This window comes from Pelophylax lessonae, assembly GCF_965119305.1.
Source record: "Pelophylax lessonae genome assembly, chromosome: 6".
Taxonomy (NCBI): Eukaryota; Metazoa; Chordata; class Amphibia; order Anura; family Ranidae; genus Pelophylax; species Pelophylax lessonae.
Window position 1 is genome coordinate 279,501,764 of NC_138773.1, and position 19,610 is coordinate 279,521,373.

The 19,610-nt window shown below is 39.2% G+C and overlaps 1 protein-coding gene across 1 annotated transcript in view; it reads left to right on the plus strand.

The window, feature by feature from the left end:
* NEB (nebulin) overlaps nucleotides 1–19,610 on the plus strand; it is a 284,716-nt gene that overhangs the window by 89,879 nt on the left and 175,227 nt on the right. The window contains exons 40-48 of the mRNA XM_082261121.1: nucleotides 3,493–3,600; nucleotides 10,414–10,725; nucleotides 11,801–12,007; nucleotides 12,310–12,414; nucleotides 13,350–13,457; nucleotides 14,351–14,662; nucleotides 14,767–14,973; nucleotides 15,704–15,808; nucleotides 17,975–18,082. Coding sequence (XP_082117247.1) covers nucleotides 3,493–3,600; nucleotides 10,414–10,725; nucleotides 11,801–12,007; nucleotides 12,310–12,414; nucleotides 13,350–13,457; nucleotides 14,351–14,662; nucleotides 14,767–14,973; nucleotides 15,704–15,808; nucleotides 17,975–18,082 — 1,572 coding nt within the window. The remainder of the gene's footprint in view (nucleotides 1–3,492; nucleotides 3,601–10,413; nucleotides 10,726–11,800; nucleotides 12,008–12,309; nucleotides 12,415–13,349; nucleotides 13,458–14,350; nucleotides 14,663–14,766; nucleotides 14,974–15,703; nucleotides 15,809–17,974; nucleotides 18,083–19,610) is intronic.

The following is a 19,610-nucleotide window of genomic DNA, read 5'->3' on the forward strand; positions in this document are numbered from 1 at the left end:
CTGTAGAGAAAGCAAAGAAGTGGGTGTGATTGTATTTTGACAGTGGGCCCGGGCACTGTCAAAATACACTGATCAGCGGCTGCAGCAACTGATTGAGAAAAATTTTCCAACTTTGCAAAAAGGATAGCCAAACACTGATTGAAATTTGTCTGCTCCCCGTTGAATCGGCCGCATCTTGATTCATCTATGGCCAGCTTAAGACTTTCCACCTTCTATTTTGCTACACCTGGAATGTATCTAGCTTAATAAAAGTGAAGAGTTCAATTAGTCTCTCTCTCTCTCTCTCTCTCTACTATATATTTATATATATATATATATATATATGTGTTTATATATATATATATATATATATATATATATATATATATATATATATATATATTATTATATATATGTATGTGTGTGTGTGTGTGTGTATATATATATATATATATATATATATATATATATATATAGCATATTTATATATACAGAAATGTATTTTTATTTATTTATTTTTTTATATATTTCTTTAAAAGTTCTGCATATTATGCAAACTTCCATTCTATATTAAAGTGTACCAATTCCTGTTCATATTAAATCAACATGAAATTTAAATCCATTATAGCAGATGCCTGGGAATTATGTGCAGGTTTTATTTCTGATATCATAAAATATTCTCTTTTATCAGTAGTATCTAAAGTCAACATCAAAGAACAAGACATACATAATAATTAGCTGACAGCTGAATGTGGCTCAAACTTTGCTGTAAAGAAGGATAATGAACATCTAAGTGAAAAAAAGAAATCTTCACATAGGCTTGCTAAATTACTGAGTAGAAAAGAAGAGATAAAAGTATGATTCTAGGTCTGACTTGAAAGTGACCATTACTTAGAAATGTGATCAAAGTAGGAATTTTAAATATATTACTTGTAATCTAGAAATGTATTAAGGTAGCTTTTAACAACCTAGTTGATTGTCTGAGGCAAAATTCTCATTGAAGGTATATAAAGCAACAGATATTTTGTAAAAAATAAGCATCATTCAGTACTTCCCCTGAGATCAGTACTCATATTGTCTGGCCATGCAGGATAAGCATTAGCAACAATTAAAATAGTTTTTGCCCCTTTTACCCAGTTTTGGCCTGGCACGCCTTTCTGTATTTTTTTGGTTTCATGCAGGATAAACAATTTTATTTTAAAGACAGCCTTACCATCTGCTTATGCTTAACTCAACTTTGCTGAAGTGCCACTCCTTTAAGCCATTATAAATAAACAAAAGTAGCTGTTTTTTCCTAATATTGGTATCATGTGACGTGCTCCCGTTCTTTCCACATGATAGGGGCATTTGGTGATTGACCAGTTAGGTACTCAGAGCTGTCACATGAGGGTAGGGGGGAAGAGTCCTAAAATCTGTGTAAGCTCAAAGTTATGGCTAACTATATTCCTTCTGCCCATATGGAAGGCAAGAGAGAGAGAGAAAGTAAAACAAGCATGAGCAGCTGCTGGGGATGCCGTTAAAGTGGACTGGTTGCTTTACCTAGCACACATTAGCTTTAGTCTGTATGCAAACAGCATAAATGCTGATCACCGAAGTATAACACACCAGGAGAAGTATTTTTCTTTGCACCACCCAGTTATGTTTTACTCATTTTGCCAGCTGGGTTAGGCAAGTCCTGAACAACAGCTCTCACCTATGCTCCCTAAGGTCCCCATGGTGTTTTGAGAGTACAATGTAGTGGAAAAAATGAGTGGGGCTTTAGTGATGCATTCACAGTGGCACTGTCAAACCTGTGTTTATATGCATTCAGAAGAAATTTCTAAATACATAAAAATGCATGTAATGATTTTTCAAAGTTATCTGCGTTTTAAAACTTTACCCCCAAAAAGCGAGACCCTTCTGGTTCACTCACTGCCTGACACCTTTAAATGAGTTACAGGTTTTTTTTGGGGGAGCGAGTACAGATTTTTTTCAGTACACACTACCACTTTCATAATTATTGTCTAGGCAAGGATGATGTTCTTTGCCCAGTCACCTCCCCTCCCCCCAGCCTCATTAGACACATCACATATTCCAGGAAGTTGCATGACCATTCACAAAGCAGTGCGCAAGCTTAAAAATGCATAATGGGGAGCTGGCTGTGGTTCCTCAGTAAGAAATCTGGCTCCCATATCTAAGATGGCAGTGCTGGGGACCCGCAGCAGTAACAATAACTAACTGCAGGAAGACAGCTCTGGATCTCAGGCACTAGTAAGTATCTGATTTTTAGAAGTCAGCAACTACAGTATTTGTAGCTGCTGAGTTAAAACAAAAACACAAAGTGTGGTAATTTTATCTGCATTTGGGGGGAAATAGAGTTATGTGCATCCAGATTTAATTAGAAATTGTAAACGCAGCTAAATGTGCCTAAACTTGACCAAACATGCTTTAACCACTTGCCGATGGTCGGCAGTAGAATACCGGGGTTATGGCTGTAGCAATATAGGATTTGCCGCTTTATCACTTTTAAGATCCCAAAGTTGGGAGCATGAAGTTATCCAACATGTCTTGGTATGCTGACGCCTTAAGAGTTCCCTTTATTGGAACTAAGGGGGGGCCAAACCCAACCCCTGAAAAACAACGCCACACCTTAATGCCCCCTCCACCAAATGGTTTGGACCAGTGCACAAGGCAAGGTCCATAAAGATGTGGATGAGCGAGTTTGGGGTGGAGGAACTTGACTGCCCTGAATACAGTCTTGACCTCAACCCGGTAGAATACCTTTGGGATGAATTAGAGCGGAGACTGGGAGCCAGGCCTCCTCATCCACATCAGTGCCTAACCTCACAAATGTGCTTCTTGAAGAATGGTCAAACATTCCCATAGACACACTCCTAAACCTTGTGAACAGCCTTCCCAGAAGAGCAGAAGATGCTATAATTGCAAAGAGTGGGCCAACTCAGTATTGAACCCTACGGACTAAGGCTGGGATGCAATTAAAGTTCCTATGTAAAACATTGAAGTGCATGTATATACAAAACATTTCAATTACATTTTTGAAAAGAGTAATGAAGACATTTTTGAACCTCTACTTTTTTTTTTTTGCTGTCTGTATTTTTCTGGGGAGATTTCTCTTAACTCCTTGTCTTGGAGATGCAACAGGAAGTTAGTGGAATTCCGTTCTTAGAGAGTTATCACCATTGCTTTTTTTTTTTTTTAATCTTGTGAGATATATGTTTCCACATAGAACCATTTCAGCAGGATAGACATAACATACAGTATGAAGGAAGAAAAGCTATTAAAAACTCTGTAAAAGTGAAATGTGTGATAGCTATGCTTCTTATCTTTTGTCAAACCATACCAAGAAATGGCCAGCTTTCCTGTTTTTTTTTTTTTTTTTACCACTGGTGACCTCTTTCATTTTTGCTTTGTATTTCATCTAGCATGCCAGTGTTGATAGATGTTGGTAGTTTGTGTTCATTTTGCATATAATTGTTTCTCATTGTGTAATGTTTTTTACCTTTAAATTTTTAGAAACAATACAGACAAGCCATGGAAGAGTCTAAGAAAAAAGGCTATGACCTCAAAGCTGATGCCATTGCCATCCGTGCTGCAAAAGCCTCCAGAGATATTGCTAGTGATGTAAGTTTTTCTCCAGATAAATGCAGAAACTATTATTTTCAAGAACAATAACAAAAACTGACAGGGCTGCCTTCCTGTAAACCCTCTTTGAATTAGGTTAAATACCTTATGAACACAAAAAAAAGAGAGACTTTTGGCCTTATCCAAATCAAATCTAGAAAAAACTAGGTCTAAACCAGAGTGTGTATTTCCAGTAACCTAAAACAGCGGACCATAACGGCAAAGCATTGGAGACAAATCCAAAGTAAAATAAAATGTAGTCTTTATTATACAATATTAAAATGATTAAAAGCATAGTCATCCTACCCCTGAACACATATGGGAGATGATACCTTCCAGTTAGCTATATGTAGCTCTATGATAAATCATACTACCACATAAGCAAACATAAAAATCAATCCAGTATAGATGGCATGCACTTAGCCTACTGTCTGTGAGGTCAGTGCATTTCGCCAGATATTTGTCTTTCTCAGGACCCAGAAAAGAAGAGAACCCACTAAATCTGCATATACCTACCATCAAATACGACAACAAAACGTCTGTCCATCAATGCCTGGAGCAGACACAGGGGCACAATGAGGCAACCCCCCAACACATGCGAATGGAGGCGGCCAGAAAGATAAGTTTTAGTAAATGAATTAACAATGGATGTGAAGCGATGGAAATGCACAATAGGGTAACTACCCTGGAAAACGGGTATTGTATTCAGCCTTGGGGAATGATGAGAACGTGTAAAATATATTATGAAGAGGCTGGCTAATCCCAGAACACCAGTGAAGGGATTTTTTCTCAAATAAGCCAAATAGAATAGACAAACTAAAATATATAGTTAGTCACATAGGGTGACCATCAGTAACATACGGGAACTGTCAGTAATTGCCTGCCATCCAAAGAACATCCTTTGGATGGTAGCCAGTTACTGATGGTTCCCCTATGTAATGAGACTGCTAGCTCTGCCCTATCTGGAAGGAACACTATGGCTGCACCCCTTAGGGCTCGCTATATATATTCGTTTGTCTATTCTTTTTCTGGAGTGCTGGGATTAGCCACTCTCTTTGTAATTTTCTACATGTTCTAATCTTCCTCAAGAGTGAATACAATACCAGTTTCCCAGGGAAGTTACCTCATTGTGCCTTTCTATCTCTTCACATCCATTGGGAATAATTTACTAAAATGTATCCTCCTGGCCACCTCCACACGCATGTGGTGTTTTTTTTGTCTCCTTGTGCCCCTGTGCCATCGTATCTGCTGGTAGGAACATGCAGATTTAGCTTGCTCTCTTCTTGTCTGGGTCCTGAAGAAGTTAAGAATCTGGTGAAATGGGTTGACCTCACAGACAGTAGTCTAAGCGCATACCATCTACACTGGATTGAAATGTATTTATGTCTGTTTATGTGATTGTATGCTTTATAATAGAAGAAGAAAAGAAGGTATCATCTCCCCATGTTTTTAATTATTTTAATATTGTATAATAAAGACTACATTTTATTTTACTTTATTTTTTTTCTCCATTGCTTTGGCAATTATAGTCTGCTGTTTTAGGTTACTGGAGATACACACTCCGGTTTAGACCTAATTTTTCAGTGGTTAAATACCTTATCAATGCCATAAGTATATGGCAGTCAAAAGAACTGGCAACTTGAAAGGTTAAAATCCAGTCTTCGTTATTGAAAATGATGTTGGAGTAAAAATCCAGGAACAAAACAATTGACATGTTTCAGTCTATGCAGGCCTTAATCATTATCAAAGGACTAAGGCCTGCATAGACTGAAACCTGTTAACTGTTTTGTTCCTGTTTTTTTACCCCAACATCATTTTCAATAAAGAAGATTGGATTTTATCCGTTTGAGTAGCTGGCTCTTTTGTTTATCGCATTATTTTTAAGGTCTTTAGCTGATATATCCACAACAGGCTTGTGGAATATCAAACTGTCTGCACATGCATAGATCAGGTTATTCTGCAGTCACATATGTGCTAATATAAATAGTTGAACTGTGCATACCCAGTTCATATGCTGTTCGTTACATCACAATGGCATGATAAAATGCCGTCATTAATCACCAACAACCATATCACTAGAGATGGCAATGACACGGTGACATGGGCTATAAACTGGTAAGTGTGTGTTTTAATTTTCTGGCCAAAGCAATGTCTATTTAGTGTGAATAAGTGTATCTCCATATAGCTATGCCACAGAAAAAACAAGAGGTTCTATATTTTCTGTATGTGCTGTTAATAAGTGGGTAGCTTAACAGTTATTTTTATTATAATACAGGATTCATATAGCGCCAACAGTTTGCACAGCACTTTACAATATAAAGAGAGACAGTACGATTACAATACAGTTTAATACAGAAGGAATAGGAGGGCCCTGCTCATGGAGTGTACAATCTAAAGGGAGTGAAGGTGGTACAAAAGGTAATAGCTGCAGGGAGTTGATCTGATGGAGGTGCTGCAAAGTACAGTTTTACGTGGAGGTGAGGTAGGCTTCCCTGAATAAATGAGTTTTCAAGGATCGGCTAAAGGCGGGTAGGAGATACCCTAGCATACTGGAGTAGGGAGTTCCAGAGGATGGGAGAGGTTCTGGAGAAGTCCTGTTGGTGAGCATTGGAGGAGGTAACATGGGAGCTAGAGAGAAAGATGTCTTGGGAGGAACTGAGAGGACAATTTGGGCGAAATCTGCAGCTGAGGTTGATATTGTAGCTGGGGGCAGTGTTGTGGATGGCTTTGTATGTTGTGGGGCAGCAGTCACGGATCGGTTAGTAAGGTGTATAAGTCTAGCAGCAGAATTTTTTATAGACTGAAGGGGGGATAGCCTGTGTAAAGGTAGGCCAATGAGGAGGCCTTTGCTGTAGTCAAAAAGGGGGTTCAACCAGGGAGTGCATATGTTGTTCTGTGGTGTCATTAGTTAAAGTGGTTATAAACCCCCTCATATACCCAGTGAAATGAACAGCCTCATATACACAGAGATTAAACAAATCCTCCCAAAAAACGTTTTACTTGTTTATCTGCAGCCTTCTCATGACTACAACCCTTCAAATAAGCACAATTGTGATGAAATCCTTCTGCATTTGTGAGTGCAGACGAGATTGTGGAGAGCTGCAGTTATTGCTCTTATACACTCTGTGAAAGCTGATTGGAGGAAAGGGTCACGCCCTCCTCCACATATTCAGAGGAATGAAGGAACATGCAGAGCTGTATTTTGAATAGATAAGCTGTGTGGTTATCTCTCTCCCTGCCACAAATTTTATCTTATGTGTCCGGAAAACTTCTCAGAGTTGACTCTTGCTAATAACAGAGGAACAAAGCACCAGAGAGAAATGACACTCAGAGCATTGGAGAGAGTAAACGCTACAGATATATGTGCTTTGTTCAAAATTCATTACTGGGACTTAGAACCACTTTAAGAAGGGGCAAATTCTGAAAATGGTGCATAGGTTAAAGCGGCAAGATTTAGCCAGTGATTTGATGTGGGGCCTGAAGGAGAGGTCAGAGTCTAAGATTACACCTAGAACCCTAGTGTTGGATGAGGGACCAGTAATTGTGCTATTGGTCTCAATGGTGAAATCATTAGGAGGGCAATGGGGAGGAGGAAATATTACAAGCTCAGTTTTAGACACACTGAATTTGAAGAAATGGTGTGACATCCATATTGATATGTCACTTAATAAATTTGCAATATGTGCAAATATTGAGGGGGTGAGGTGGTGAGTAGAGAGATAGATCTGGGTTTCACCAGTGCAGATGTGGTATTGGAAGCTGTGAGAGGTTATCAACTGACCCAGGGAAGAAGTGCAGAGATAGAATAGGAGGGGCCCAAGGACTTAGCCTTGGGGTACCTCCGCAGAAAAAAGGAAGAGAAGCAAAGGAGATAGAGTTGTATGTGACACTGAAGGTGCGCTGAGATAGGTAGGAGGAGAACCAGGAAAAAGCAGAGTCACGGAGGCCATGGGAGTGGAGTTTAATGAGGAGAAGTGGGTGCTTGACTGTGTTCAAAGGCAGTGGAAAGGTCTAAGTATGAGTATAAGTATGAGTATGGAGTAATGGCAATTGGTTTAAGCAATTACTGTAGTAGGTCGACAATGAGTTTAAGTAGAGCAGTTTCAATGTAATGCTGCGGCTGGAAACCAGATTGTAGGGGGTCAAGAAGCTTGTTATCAGTGAGGTAGCAACTCAAATGGTTGTGGACAAGGTGTTCAAGAAGCTTGGAGGCAAATGAGAGCAGAGAGTTGAGTCTTAAGTTGTTCAAACAAGTAAGGTCCAGTGAGGGTTTTTTAAGTAAGGGGGTAACCAGTGCATGTTTGAGCAGGGAGAGAAAGGTGTTGATGGAGAGGGAGAGATTGAAGATGCGGGTTGGAGAGTGTAGGATAGAGCAGGAAGGGGGCTGTAGTAGGTGTGAAGGTCCCAGAAACAGGTGGTGAGGTGAGCCCCAGAAAGGAGTTTGTGTATTGGACCTGATATGTTAGTTGGAGTAGAAAGCAGGACACTGGAGATCTCACCATGAATTATATTGATCTTGTTTTTTTATTTGAATTATCTCTTCAAGAAAAATATTTCTTTCTTTGCAGTAAAAGACTACCACCAAGTGGCCTAGTGAAGGATTGTGCTGTAAATCAAGATTAAACCCTTGCATATATTCATACATTACTTGTAGTTTTTTACGTAAAGTGAATCTGTACTCAAATTTTAACATAATCCTACAGTATATTAATTGTCTTGCTAGGAAGCATATAAAAAATGGCAGCAATATTAATCTTTCCTGAAGAAAATGCTGATGTAGGTTCCCCTTTAGAGTTGGCAGAGTGGGTGAATGCCTAGGCACATGACTATTTAATAAAGGAGGGATCAGGGATCAGTATGACTAATTTTCCTCTTTAGGTAATCTTTTAGTAATCATTTGACCAAGCATCTGGGTTTTTACATTCCAAAGAGAGTCTGGAGTTGCATTTTATACAGGAAGGGAGCATATTTATGGTCTTCTATTACTCTTTTTTTATCCAACACAGCAAATCAGATACATTTTTTTTAAAGCAAAAACTTTTTTGTTTTGGATAAAATAGGTAAAAGCACTGTTGTCAGGGTTTATGTCTGTGTCCTTTTAGAGAGATTTCTCTTCAGGGCCGGTTCACACTTGTGCGATTCGGGAACCCTGGGAATCCAATACAGGTTCCCGCATCCCACCTGACTCGCAGGCAGTTCACACTGTCATGTGCAAACTGTTGGGAGTGTCAATATAAAGTTAATGACACTCCCAGATTAGTTCGCATATTGCAGTGCGAACTGTCAATTCGGACAGGTATCGGATCGTATGGGTGTGAACAGTCATGCGATCCGATTCTGGTGTGGACCGAAAAATGGGTCCTGCATGAGTTTGGACGGAATCTGTATGGCTGAATTTGCATCGCACAGACATCGCACATGATTTCCAAAGCAGCGCGGTGTGAATCACATCCAATGTCTGACATTGCTTCAGTGTGAACCGGTCCTCACTGCTTGCCACTTCTTCTCTTCACCTCTTGCCCAGAAAGTAACAAGATCTCTCAAAAATAAAGAGAAAAATTCCTTAGGCAGTGACCATTAAAACAGATATTCCCATTGGACGATTTCTCTTGTATTCTTGTTCTGGTGAGAACTGTAACATTTTGGATTTCTCATGACTTTTTGTTCCTGTGATAATGGTCAAATAGTACCTATAGTAGTTTATTTACTAAATTCAAATAGGCTGTTCATTCTGTAAGGGAATTTTCACTAAGCTATTCTTTTGAAAAGAATTGCAAAATAATAATTTAGTGAATGTGAAAAAAATACACTTTGCACAAAATACCCATTAAAATTTTTTTTTTGCCTGCACACGATTGGGTAATGGAAGTTAGCAGAGCTTCAACTCATTCTCTAAGAGCTAGGGGAAAATTCTATTGCAAAGTGAAAATTTCCTTGCAAAGTTAACAGCCTATTTGCCTTCAGTAAATCAACCCTATAGAGAGGGGGGATCCTTAAAAACTGGACCTTGGTTTTAAATAATCCCCAATCACATTCAGCACAGCAATAAAATAGATATACCATCAACACCAGAGCAGGAACAATATTGCAGAATATATTGGGGTTGATTTACTAAAGGAAAAATAGACTGTGCACTTTGGAAGTGCAGTTGCACTTTGCAAGCGCAGTTGTTCCAGAGCTTAATACATGAGGTGAAGCTTCACTTTATAATGAATACCCAATCACATGCAAGGAAAATAAAAAAACACTGCATTTTTTCTTGAACATGATTGGATGATGGACATCAGCAGCATTTTGGCTCATTTACTAAGCTCTGGAGCAACTGAATTTGTAGAGTACAACTGCACTTCCAACATGCACAGTCTGTTTGTCTTCAGTAAATTAACCCCATTGCCTGCAGTTAAGGTGCAGAAGCACAGCAAGAAAATACTTGTCAGATATACCCAATCCATTCATTTAGCCAGCTTAAAGAGGAACTAAATCAGAAGTTCTTGCTCACCGTCCAGCGCTGGGACATCTATGACTTAATTGCCATCTCTGAAATCTTTGCCTAACCTTCATCTGGATTGGGCATCTCCACCTTGATTGGCCGGTGGGGATGTCATAACTCTTGCAAAGGGAAGGAAGTTAATTCATCCTGGATCAAAGGCAAGCTCAGCTCAGGGTGCAAACTTTAGGGGGAAGGTAAGAAATTTTGTTTGCAGAGAAGACATTCATCTTTTCAGCAATAAAAGCTATCCTGATGGCAATTTTTTAACTTACGTTTCACATTATGTTACAGATTTCTAACATGCATTCTTTTTTAATTCACAGTATAAGTACAAGAAAGCCTATGAATCATCCAGAGGAAAGATGGTGGGATTCCGCAGCCTTCAGGATGACCCCAAACTGGTGCATTTCATGAATGTAGCCAAACTACAAAGCGACCGCGAATACAAGAAGGAGTATGAGAAGACCAAAACCAAATACCACACACCACTTACCACCTTCAGCGTCATGGCTGCAAAGGCGGCCCAAAATATTGCTTCAAATGCCCATTACAAGAATCTCATCCACAACTACATCCTGCTGCCAGACGCCATGCATGTCAGGCTTGCCAAGAACATGAACCAGATCCAGAGTGATGTAAGTAACTGAAGTCAATTAGAGAATTTTATTTTCTACTACTAAAGATCTCACAGCAGCCATTGGGTGCTGATGAGAAAAAATATGCTCGAAACAGCTTTATGTTGGTCATGGACACAGTTATAAAACATGTGCGGACTACATATCAGACACATTTTGCACATTACTAAAAGAAAAATAAATATAATCGGCAGAAATGGATTGTTAGCCTTGATTGGTTTTATAATTTCTGCATAAATATATTCAACTATATTTTTGCTAAAATACAACTCCTTTATGTGAAATGTAAAGTTTATGTAAAGCCTACACTTTGTTTTGCATTAGAAGCAATATACAAGTTTTATAACTCTTACTTATACTGTGAGTTTTTCTGTCTGTGTGGGGTTAGGGAGATTTACCCTCACTCCCTAGAGGCACAACAGGAAGTATAAAGAAATGTATTCAAAGTCACTGAAATCACCTGTTAGATAGTTGTCACCAGAAAAGGTGTGACCGTTTGATTTTTCCTCGCCTCCTGTTCCAATGACAATTGTGAAATTTTTAATTTTGCTAAAGAAAGGGAAAATCCAAGATTTTGAAAGGCTGAAACTCCCCAGTTAGGAGAGACAGGGATATTAATAATACTGCAATCTATCCAAAATATTTATTTATAGGATTTAGAAAGACACTTCAATTTTTCTTGGAAATCCTTTTCCAGTAATCAAGATTGTTGCTAAGATTAAAAAAAAAAACTCTAGCCTACCTTTTTTATTTTGAAAAAAAGAAGGGAAGAGAACTTGCACTTCTATCAGATTTTTGTTTCTTGCTCTGTGGAAGATTTTGCAGAGATTTTCACCTAATTCTTCACCTCCAGACACCAGGACAAGAAACTAGAAATTTTTGAGGACATAAAGGCACAGACAGGAAAAACAAACTCACAAGGGTTCTAAGTTTGCCGTTATGTTTTCTTCATATAGTTTCCCAGCTGCATTGACCTAAAACACACACTCAATATTTGTACTGTATTAAAAAAAAAATTCCATTGCATGAGAGTATTTTGTAAGGTTTAAAGAATGTCTTAATCTCTGTTCTGCAGAATGAATATAGGCTAGACTACAATCAATGGTACAAAGGAATGGGCTGGACTCCCCTCGGCTCTCTTGATGTTGAGAAGAGCAAGAAAGCTTCTCAGATTTTGAGTGAAGCCAAATACCGCCAACACCCCAGCAAGTTCTCCTTTACCAAGCATATGGATTCCATGGATCTTGATTTAGCCAAGCAGAATGCTATCACTATGGATAAAGTAAGTTATTACATTAAATGATACATTATAGGCATAGGTGCCATCATTTTAACAATTTCTTGTAACACTTTGCTATTAAACCTATCTTTGAAGGCAATATTTAATGTTTGCATATATTTTCTTCAATTATTTATTATATTTAGTACTATTAAAAATGTCATAATTTATTTAATTTTTATAATTTATTTAATATTGTATATTGTATTTTTTATATATTGTATATTTTATATTTTTTAATAGTATATTATATTCACTGTGGATTTTTTTTGTGATGCAAATTTATATTATCTTATATTTATTAGCGCCGATACATTGATGCCTGGGAGAAGGATAAGACAAAGATCCATGTGATGCCAGACACACCAGACATTCTTCAGGCTAAACAGAACAAGATCAATTTGAGTGAAGTGAGTACTATTGCTAAATTTTAGAACGTTATACTTCAAACTGTATTATGAAAACTGCCTATCTCTATATAAAGCTGAATGATATTGTGTTATCCTTTAAAACAAGTTCCTTTATGTTAAATTCAGATTTGGGTGCAGATCCATTAAAAGTGTAAAGCAGTAAATTATGACAATAATGGAACTAATGACTAACTTTGTTTAATCTTTCCACAATATTAAAGCTGAAGCCCAATTGGTAGCTATTGGAAATACCTAACTAGAGCATCTTTTCCCCTAGCCAGACTATATCATTCTATGTGCAGCAACAATAACACAATAAATGCAACGAAAGTTTAAACATTTAACCTTAATATGAAAATTTTCAATACTATAGGATGGATCTTAAAGTCATCCAAAAAAGAATCAGACGTGGCAGAGTATTTCCTATTTTGAATAGTTCCTTGTTTTAGATAGTCATAAGTGAAACAGAGATTCAGCCAGCAACGGACAGCTTTAGGAAAACTTGAATATAGAAAGAAAATACCCTGATTCACTGAGCAAATCAATTCACTCATCTCTCCCTTCCTCATCACCTACTTACTCTTATGGTAAAGAAATAAAAAAGTACTTACCTCCTCAAGTAGTTAACAGAGGATGGAATTTCCTGCCCACTTCCCATCAGTCAATGTGGCATAAATATTTAATGACAGATCTACTTCATTTACCCAGTAACTACATTTTTATTCTAGTTAACAGATGGAATCTGAAACATTGAAATATATAGTTCACTGTTCTAAATGAAGCCCGTTGTCATGTTTGTTGTTCTGAATGTACAAGCTAAGCAATAGAGTAATATAAATTCTTCCACTGGGATACGACATTTGCATCTGTCTCATACACTGTAAAGTTTTGTACAGATTCTGAAAAGTTTAACAGTTTTTTTTCTTTTGTACTAGAAACTATACAAATCTGGATGGCAAGAAACCATTAAGAAGGGCTATGATCTAAGACCGGATGCTATTTCAATTAAAGCAGCCAAAGCCTCAAGAGATATTGCCAGTGATGTAAGTATGACTGTATAATTGTTGTACTTAATTAGGGCTACCATTGACAATCAAGAACAAATGATTATAAAGACATCATTGGACTGCCTGTTTGGTTGACCAAAGCATACAAATTTATGGAATGGAGAGGATGGATAGTTGGTGGTGGTGGGCAGAATATAGCATATATACAATGTCTTCAAACTGAACTTGACTAGTTGGCACTGCTGCTATCAATGTGAGTTCATTGAGTGATCTAAATGAAAATCAGCAGTGTCTATCACTTGTCTTATATGTATGGCCAGTTTTAGAAAATATCTCTTCGGAAGATCTAAATGACTAAGAAACGAGTGTAAGAAACACCCAAGGTGTCAGAAGGTCAGCCTGCCACACAAGTTTTCAGTTATGAAGAGGTATGGGTTTAATCAACCGCTGCCATCTTTTATAACTCATTGAGTTCAGCGAGATCACTTCACCAGAGAGTTTTCTTCAAAAAAAACTTTTTAATTTGATTCTTTATCAAGGTCATAACAAAGCAGGAGGCAATAATTCACATTTTACAGCCTTGTCTGTTAATAGGAAACAGAAGTACCCCCCCCCCCCCTCCTCCCCTTCATTTAACTGGCCAAGACAGGTTGGTAAATTTCAGGATGAGGATGCATCTCACTGCCAGAATATAGTTAAATTAAGCTGCTTGATAATTAAAATCTCTGCTCTGGGTGGAGAACCCATTTGAAAAGTAATTCTACCATTGTATTCTGTTGAGCTCAAAACCTCTTTGGTAATAGGATATTTGAGTAACACCCATTTACCTAATGGGGACTTGAACTATCTTGCAAAAAAAAAACTGAAAGCTAAGATGTTATTATATAAAGGCAATGACTTTTATGAATGCTTTCTTTTTCTTATTTTAGTATAAATACAAAACAGCCTACAGGAAGCAGCAGGGACACCATGTTGGATACCGCAGTATTAAAGATGATCCTAAGTTAGTATGGTCAATGCATGTGGCCAAGATCCAGAGTGACCGGGAGTACAAGAAAGACTTTGAGAAGTGGAAGACAAAGTTTAACATGCCTGTGGACATGCTTGGCTTCATATTGGCCAAAAAATGCCAGACCCTGGTCAGCGATATTGACTACAAACGACGCCTGCACAACTGGACTTGTCTTCCTGACCATACAGATCTTGTCCGAGCCAAAAAAGGCTATGAGATACAAAGTGATGTAAGTGTTGATTGTGAGGAGGCCATATCTTCCATTGGAATGCATTCTTACTATACAGCTTACTGGAAACTTGGATTCTATTCAGTTTCTGCTCCTTATTTCAGAATGTCTACAAGGCAGACTACAATGAATTCATGAAGGGTGTAGGATGGATTCCTTATGGATCTCAGGAAGCTGAGAAGAACAAAAAAGCCATGGATATCATCAGTGAGAAGAAATACCGCCAGCACCCAGACACCTTCCACTTTACAAGCTTGCCTGACTCTATGGAGTTGGTTTTGGCCAAGAATAATGCTCAGATCATGAATCAGGTAAACTGTTTGTAAATGGAACACATTAATTTAATTCTGTTATGTACACATTTTATGTATTATTAAAATATTTATTTTTAACATTTTATAGATTTAAACAAAGTGTATTTAAATATTATCAACATTTAAAATAGCCAAATAACATCAAATACATCTGTAGATGTAAATGTAATATACTAAAGGATTATACAAAAAAACAGTTTGTTATAATTTAGATGTAAAAATCACTCAAACACAGTTTATTACAGCACTTTAAATACTTGTTTTTCAGCTAACTAGGTTAGTGCTCTAACAAATGCCATTTTTGTCAGTGTAGCAGTCAATTGTACTTCCACTGATGCATACACTAGATGGTCAAATGTTTGTGGAACCTAACCTATATCAGCTTGTTTCACATCCTATTCCAAAACCAAGGACTTTTTTTTTTATAGAGTTGACCACTCCAATACTGAGCAAAACACCCACTTTGCAATGCCTACACATCTGTGGGAAAGCTTTGAACAAGATTTTGTTGTGTCTGTGGAAATGTGTGATTAGTATCCTAGCAGTCAGTTCTAATTTGCTGCTGCACTAATTTTTTAAGTATACACTATGCAATTGCTGCACATATATGTTAGCATTGTTCATATCTGACAAAAAAATGTACCCAGGTATGGCAGGACACCTCTGATAGACTCCACTCTAAGTTTCTAAAAATTATTTACATTAATGTCATTTTTTTTTCTTGCAGAAACTTTACAAAGAAGCCTGGGAAAAGGATAAGAGACAGATCCATGTCATGCCAGACACTCCCGAAATCCTCCTGTCAAGGGCGAACCTGGTCAATATCAGTGATGTAAGTACAGAGGAAGTACTGCGTACATGAAACCAATATAGTGGGCTTCATTCACAAAACCAGATCACATGCGGTATGTAGGTGTCCAGACACATTTTTCCTAGATACCGCATGTGATTCTGAAACTGTCAATTCACTATACCATTTTGCTGTATTTACCACAAAACGCTGAAAAAACGTTTGGTAAATACCGCATGAACGGACATTAAACTCCATTCCCAGAAGGAAAAAATAACAATTAAAGTGGAAGTAAACTCCCATGCATGATTTTTACCTATAGGTAAGCCTATAATAAGGCTTACTTATAGGTACTGTAAATATCTTCTAAACGTGCACCGTTTAGGAGATATTTACTGTACATATATTCGGTAACGTCACCAGTGCATGTGCTCTAAATGAACAGCATAACCGTGCCGTCCCTTCAGAGTCCTGTGCTGTAAACAGCGGCACGCATGCATGGGAGTGATATCATCGCGACTCCGGCCACTCAGACAGCGGGAGTCTACGAACCTGGAAGGAAGACCGGGTGAAGATACAAGTGCCCTCAGCGGTGACAGCGTGCAGCTGGAGGGCTTTGATTTAAGGTATGTTTCACATAATGTACTGGTATGTGATGCATACTAGCACATTATGACATTGCCTTGCAGGTTAAAATATAAATAAAAAAACAGCGGTTTATCACTGCTTTATATGCATGCAGTAATTAAGTAGTGGTTGAGGCACGCGGTATGTGTACTGGTTCTTAAGGAACGGGTGGCCACCGGTGTCCTTAGCCACCAGTAACTGTCATGGTTGTTAAGAAGCTGGCGGCCGTCGCTTCCTTAACAACCGATGAGTCATCAGCTCCCCGCTGACAGCTGAATGTTAAAAAAAGAATTGCAGGAATGAAAAATTAAGAAGAAAAATGGTGTGGGGTCCCCCCCAATCCATACCAGGCCCTTCAGATTTGGTATTGATTTTGATGAGAAGCCCAATGCAAATATGTTTTAAAAAATGGCTTGGGGTACTCCCCAAAATCCATACCAGACCCTTATCGGCATGCAGGCCAGCAGGTCAGGAAAGGGGAGGGGGGAGTGCGCCCCCCCCAAACCATACCAGGCCACATGCCCTTAAGATGGAGAGGGTGCTCCCAAAGCACCTTGTCCCCATGGTGCCTCTTCCTCACAACCCTGGCCAGTGATTGTGGGGGTCTGCGGGTGGGGGATTATCGCAATCTGGAAGCCCCCCCAGATCCTGCCCCCGCCATGTAAATGAGTATGGGGTACATAATACCCCTACCCATTCACCACAAAAAAGTGTAGTGTAAAAAAAGACAGGAGGCAGTTTTTGACAAGTCCTTTATTGAAAAATGAAATATAAAAAAATATGTACCCCACTGTAGATCCATTGTCAATCACCATGCCCGCCACCACCGCCGACCCGAAAAAAAAAAAGCTTGGCTCCCGACCCTGCCTTCCGCTGCTTAAAAAAAATGTAGGGGCGGTGCCACACAGTGACATCACCAGGTGGCCCTGCCCCCATGTGATATCACCGATCGGGGGCATGCTACTTTATGCATCACAGGAAACCATTCCCATAAGACCTTGCCCAATGGGCTTATAATGTATTATCAAAAAAAGTTATGCAGTCACGCACACCAGGAGGACATACAGGTTTAATGTAGGTAAGGCTGTTATTACAGTTAAACCTCAGACCCCAGCACTAAAGAGACCAGTGGCAACCATTAACTAGTTAAGCGGTATGGACTGCTATGATGAATTCTAGTTCTGTAGCCCAGGATAATATAAAAGGCTGCTGCATAACAGAAGAATACACAGCCATATGTGATGATAAATTCTTAGAAGGCATAATACTGCACTTTTTAGGTCTGCGTGAATAAATTCCAGACTTGCCACAATTTACTGTAAGTTTATAGTTGCAAGAAAAAAAAAATACTGTTTAGGAGATAGTAAATACTTGTAAGTGCTACACTTTATACCTTACATAACTTAACATGAGAAATTAGACTTTATATATCTGACTCCAGGTCTTTGGTTTGTAAGCTGTCCGAACTATATAGTAAGATATTATTTTTGAAGATTTAAACACGCATTCTATAATGCTCTATTCACTATACCAACAATGGCTTTATATGTAAATGATGTACCTATAAAATGTATCTAACAGAAACTCTACAAATCCGGCTACGAAGAGAACAAGAAGAAAGGCTATGACCTGCGAGCCGATGCTATTCCTATCAAGGCTGCCAGAGCTTCAAGGGACATTGCCAGTGATGTAAGATTTTTTTTTATTATATACTGTATATAAAAAAATGTAAAAAAAATGTGTGAGATGCATTGTGACACTAAGGTGGCCTATCTATAAGTAGGAGAATGTTTATGTTGTCAGACTGCTTACCACGTTTCAGCTGTCAGACAGGTCAAACATTATATGTCAACATATACACCACACAACTCTCCTCTGCTTGAAGGTAGGCCCCGCAATAGTATTACTCTAGGCCAGTGATGGCGAACCTTTTTGAGCCCGAGTGCCCAAACTGCGACACAAAACCAACTTATATATTTCAAAGTGCCAACATCCATCACCATGCAGCACATCGCCATGCAGCACATCGCACATCTCCATCACACTGTAAACTTCTAGTACATAATATGTATCGCCCTTCAGCTCACAACTCTCTGTTGTCCGGCCACATCACATCAGTGAGCTACACATTACACATTGTCATGTAACTTATAGCACACCTCCTCACCATGCATCCCACCCCTCCATACAGCTCATGGCACAGTTTCCTCTCCATCACACATCTGGTTCCCCCTCTGCAGCTCACCACCCCCTCCCCCTTCTGCTGTGGTATGGCAGTGGTGCAGTGACACTCATGTAGCCCATCAGGCTCCCTCTCTGCCCACACACCCATTACACATGCCCATAGCACAGAACACGGTCACATACCACAGCTCATTACCAGCAGCTCCTGACTCGTCTCTGTCCTTTTTCCCCAATGGAACGAAGCAGCTGCATTCGGCAATCCCCGGGCATAAAAAGCGCCTACTTCCTCCCGTGCTAGTCAATTGGCTGTTTATTCCCTGGACGCGGGAGGTGATTGGTCACCCAGTTGATTGGCTGTTCATCCCACGGCTGGGGGAAGTGATTGGTCGCCCTTTCTGCTGGTCTGTGAGTTTGTCCCGCAGCGAGTCAAAGTGCTGTGGGTGATCTGGAGGAAGGGCAGTGCCAGGACAGTGCGTGGACACTGGGCGCTGTTTCCTCCCAGTGAAGTGTAGGGAGCTTTTGTGTGCCCAGAGCTGTTCAGAAAACTATAGCTCGCGTGCCCATGGACAGGGCGCCGCGTGCCGGCGGTGGCACGCGTGCCATAGGTTCGCTATCACTGCTCTAGGCTCTTCATCCAGGCAAATCCGGATAAATGCCACCTTACTGCCCTCACAAGACTGGGGGTGTCTGGATACACTAGAATTAAGAAATAAACAGAGGGCGCACCGGCCTAGTGCATTATCCTCAATATAAAAGGCTTTATTGTATAAAAATGATACTCACAAAAATATGCTTGGCAAAGGCATATCAAATCAAAGTAACTGCAATGTTCAAAGTATCACATAGTAGATATAAAGTCCACAGTAGCTGGCTAATGCGTTTTGAGGTACCGCTGCTTCCTCAGAGCCAACTGAGCTGTGTCTCAACCCTTTTACCTATACAGTTAGACATGATATCATACGACATTATATCTACTATGTGATACTTTGGACATTGCAGTTACTTTGATGAAATATGTCTTTGCCAAGCGTAT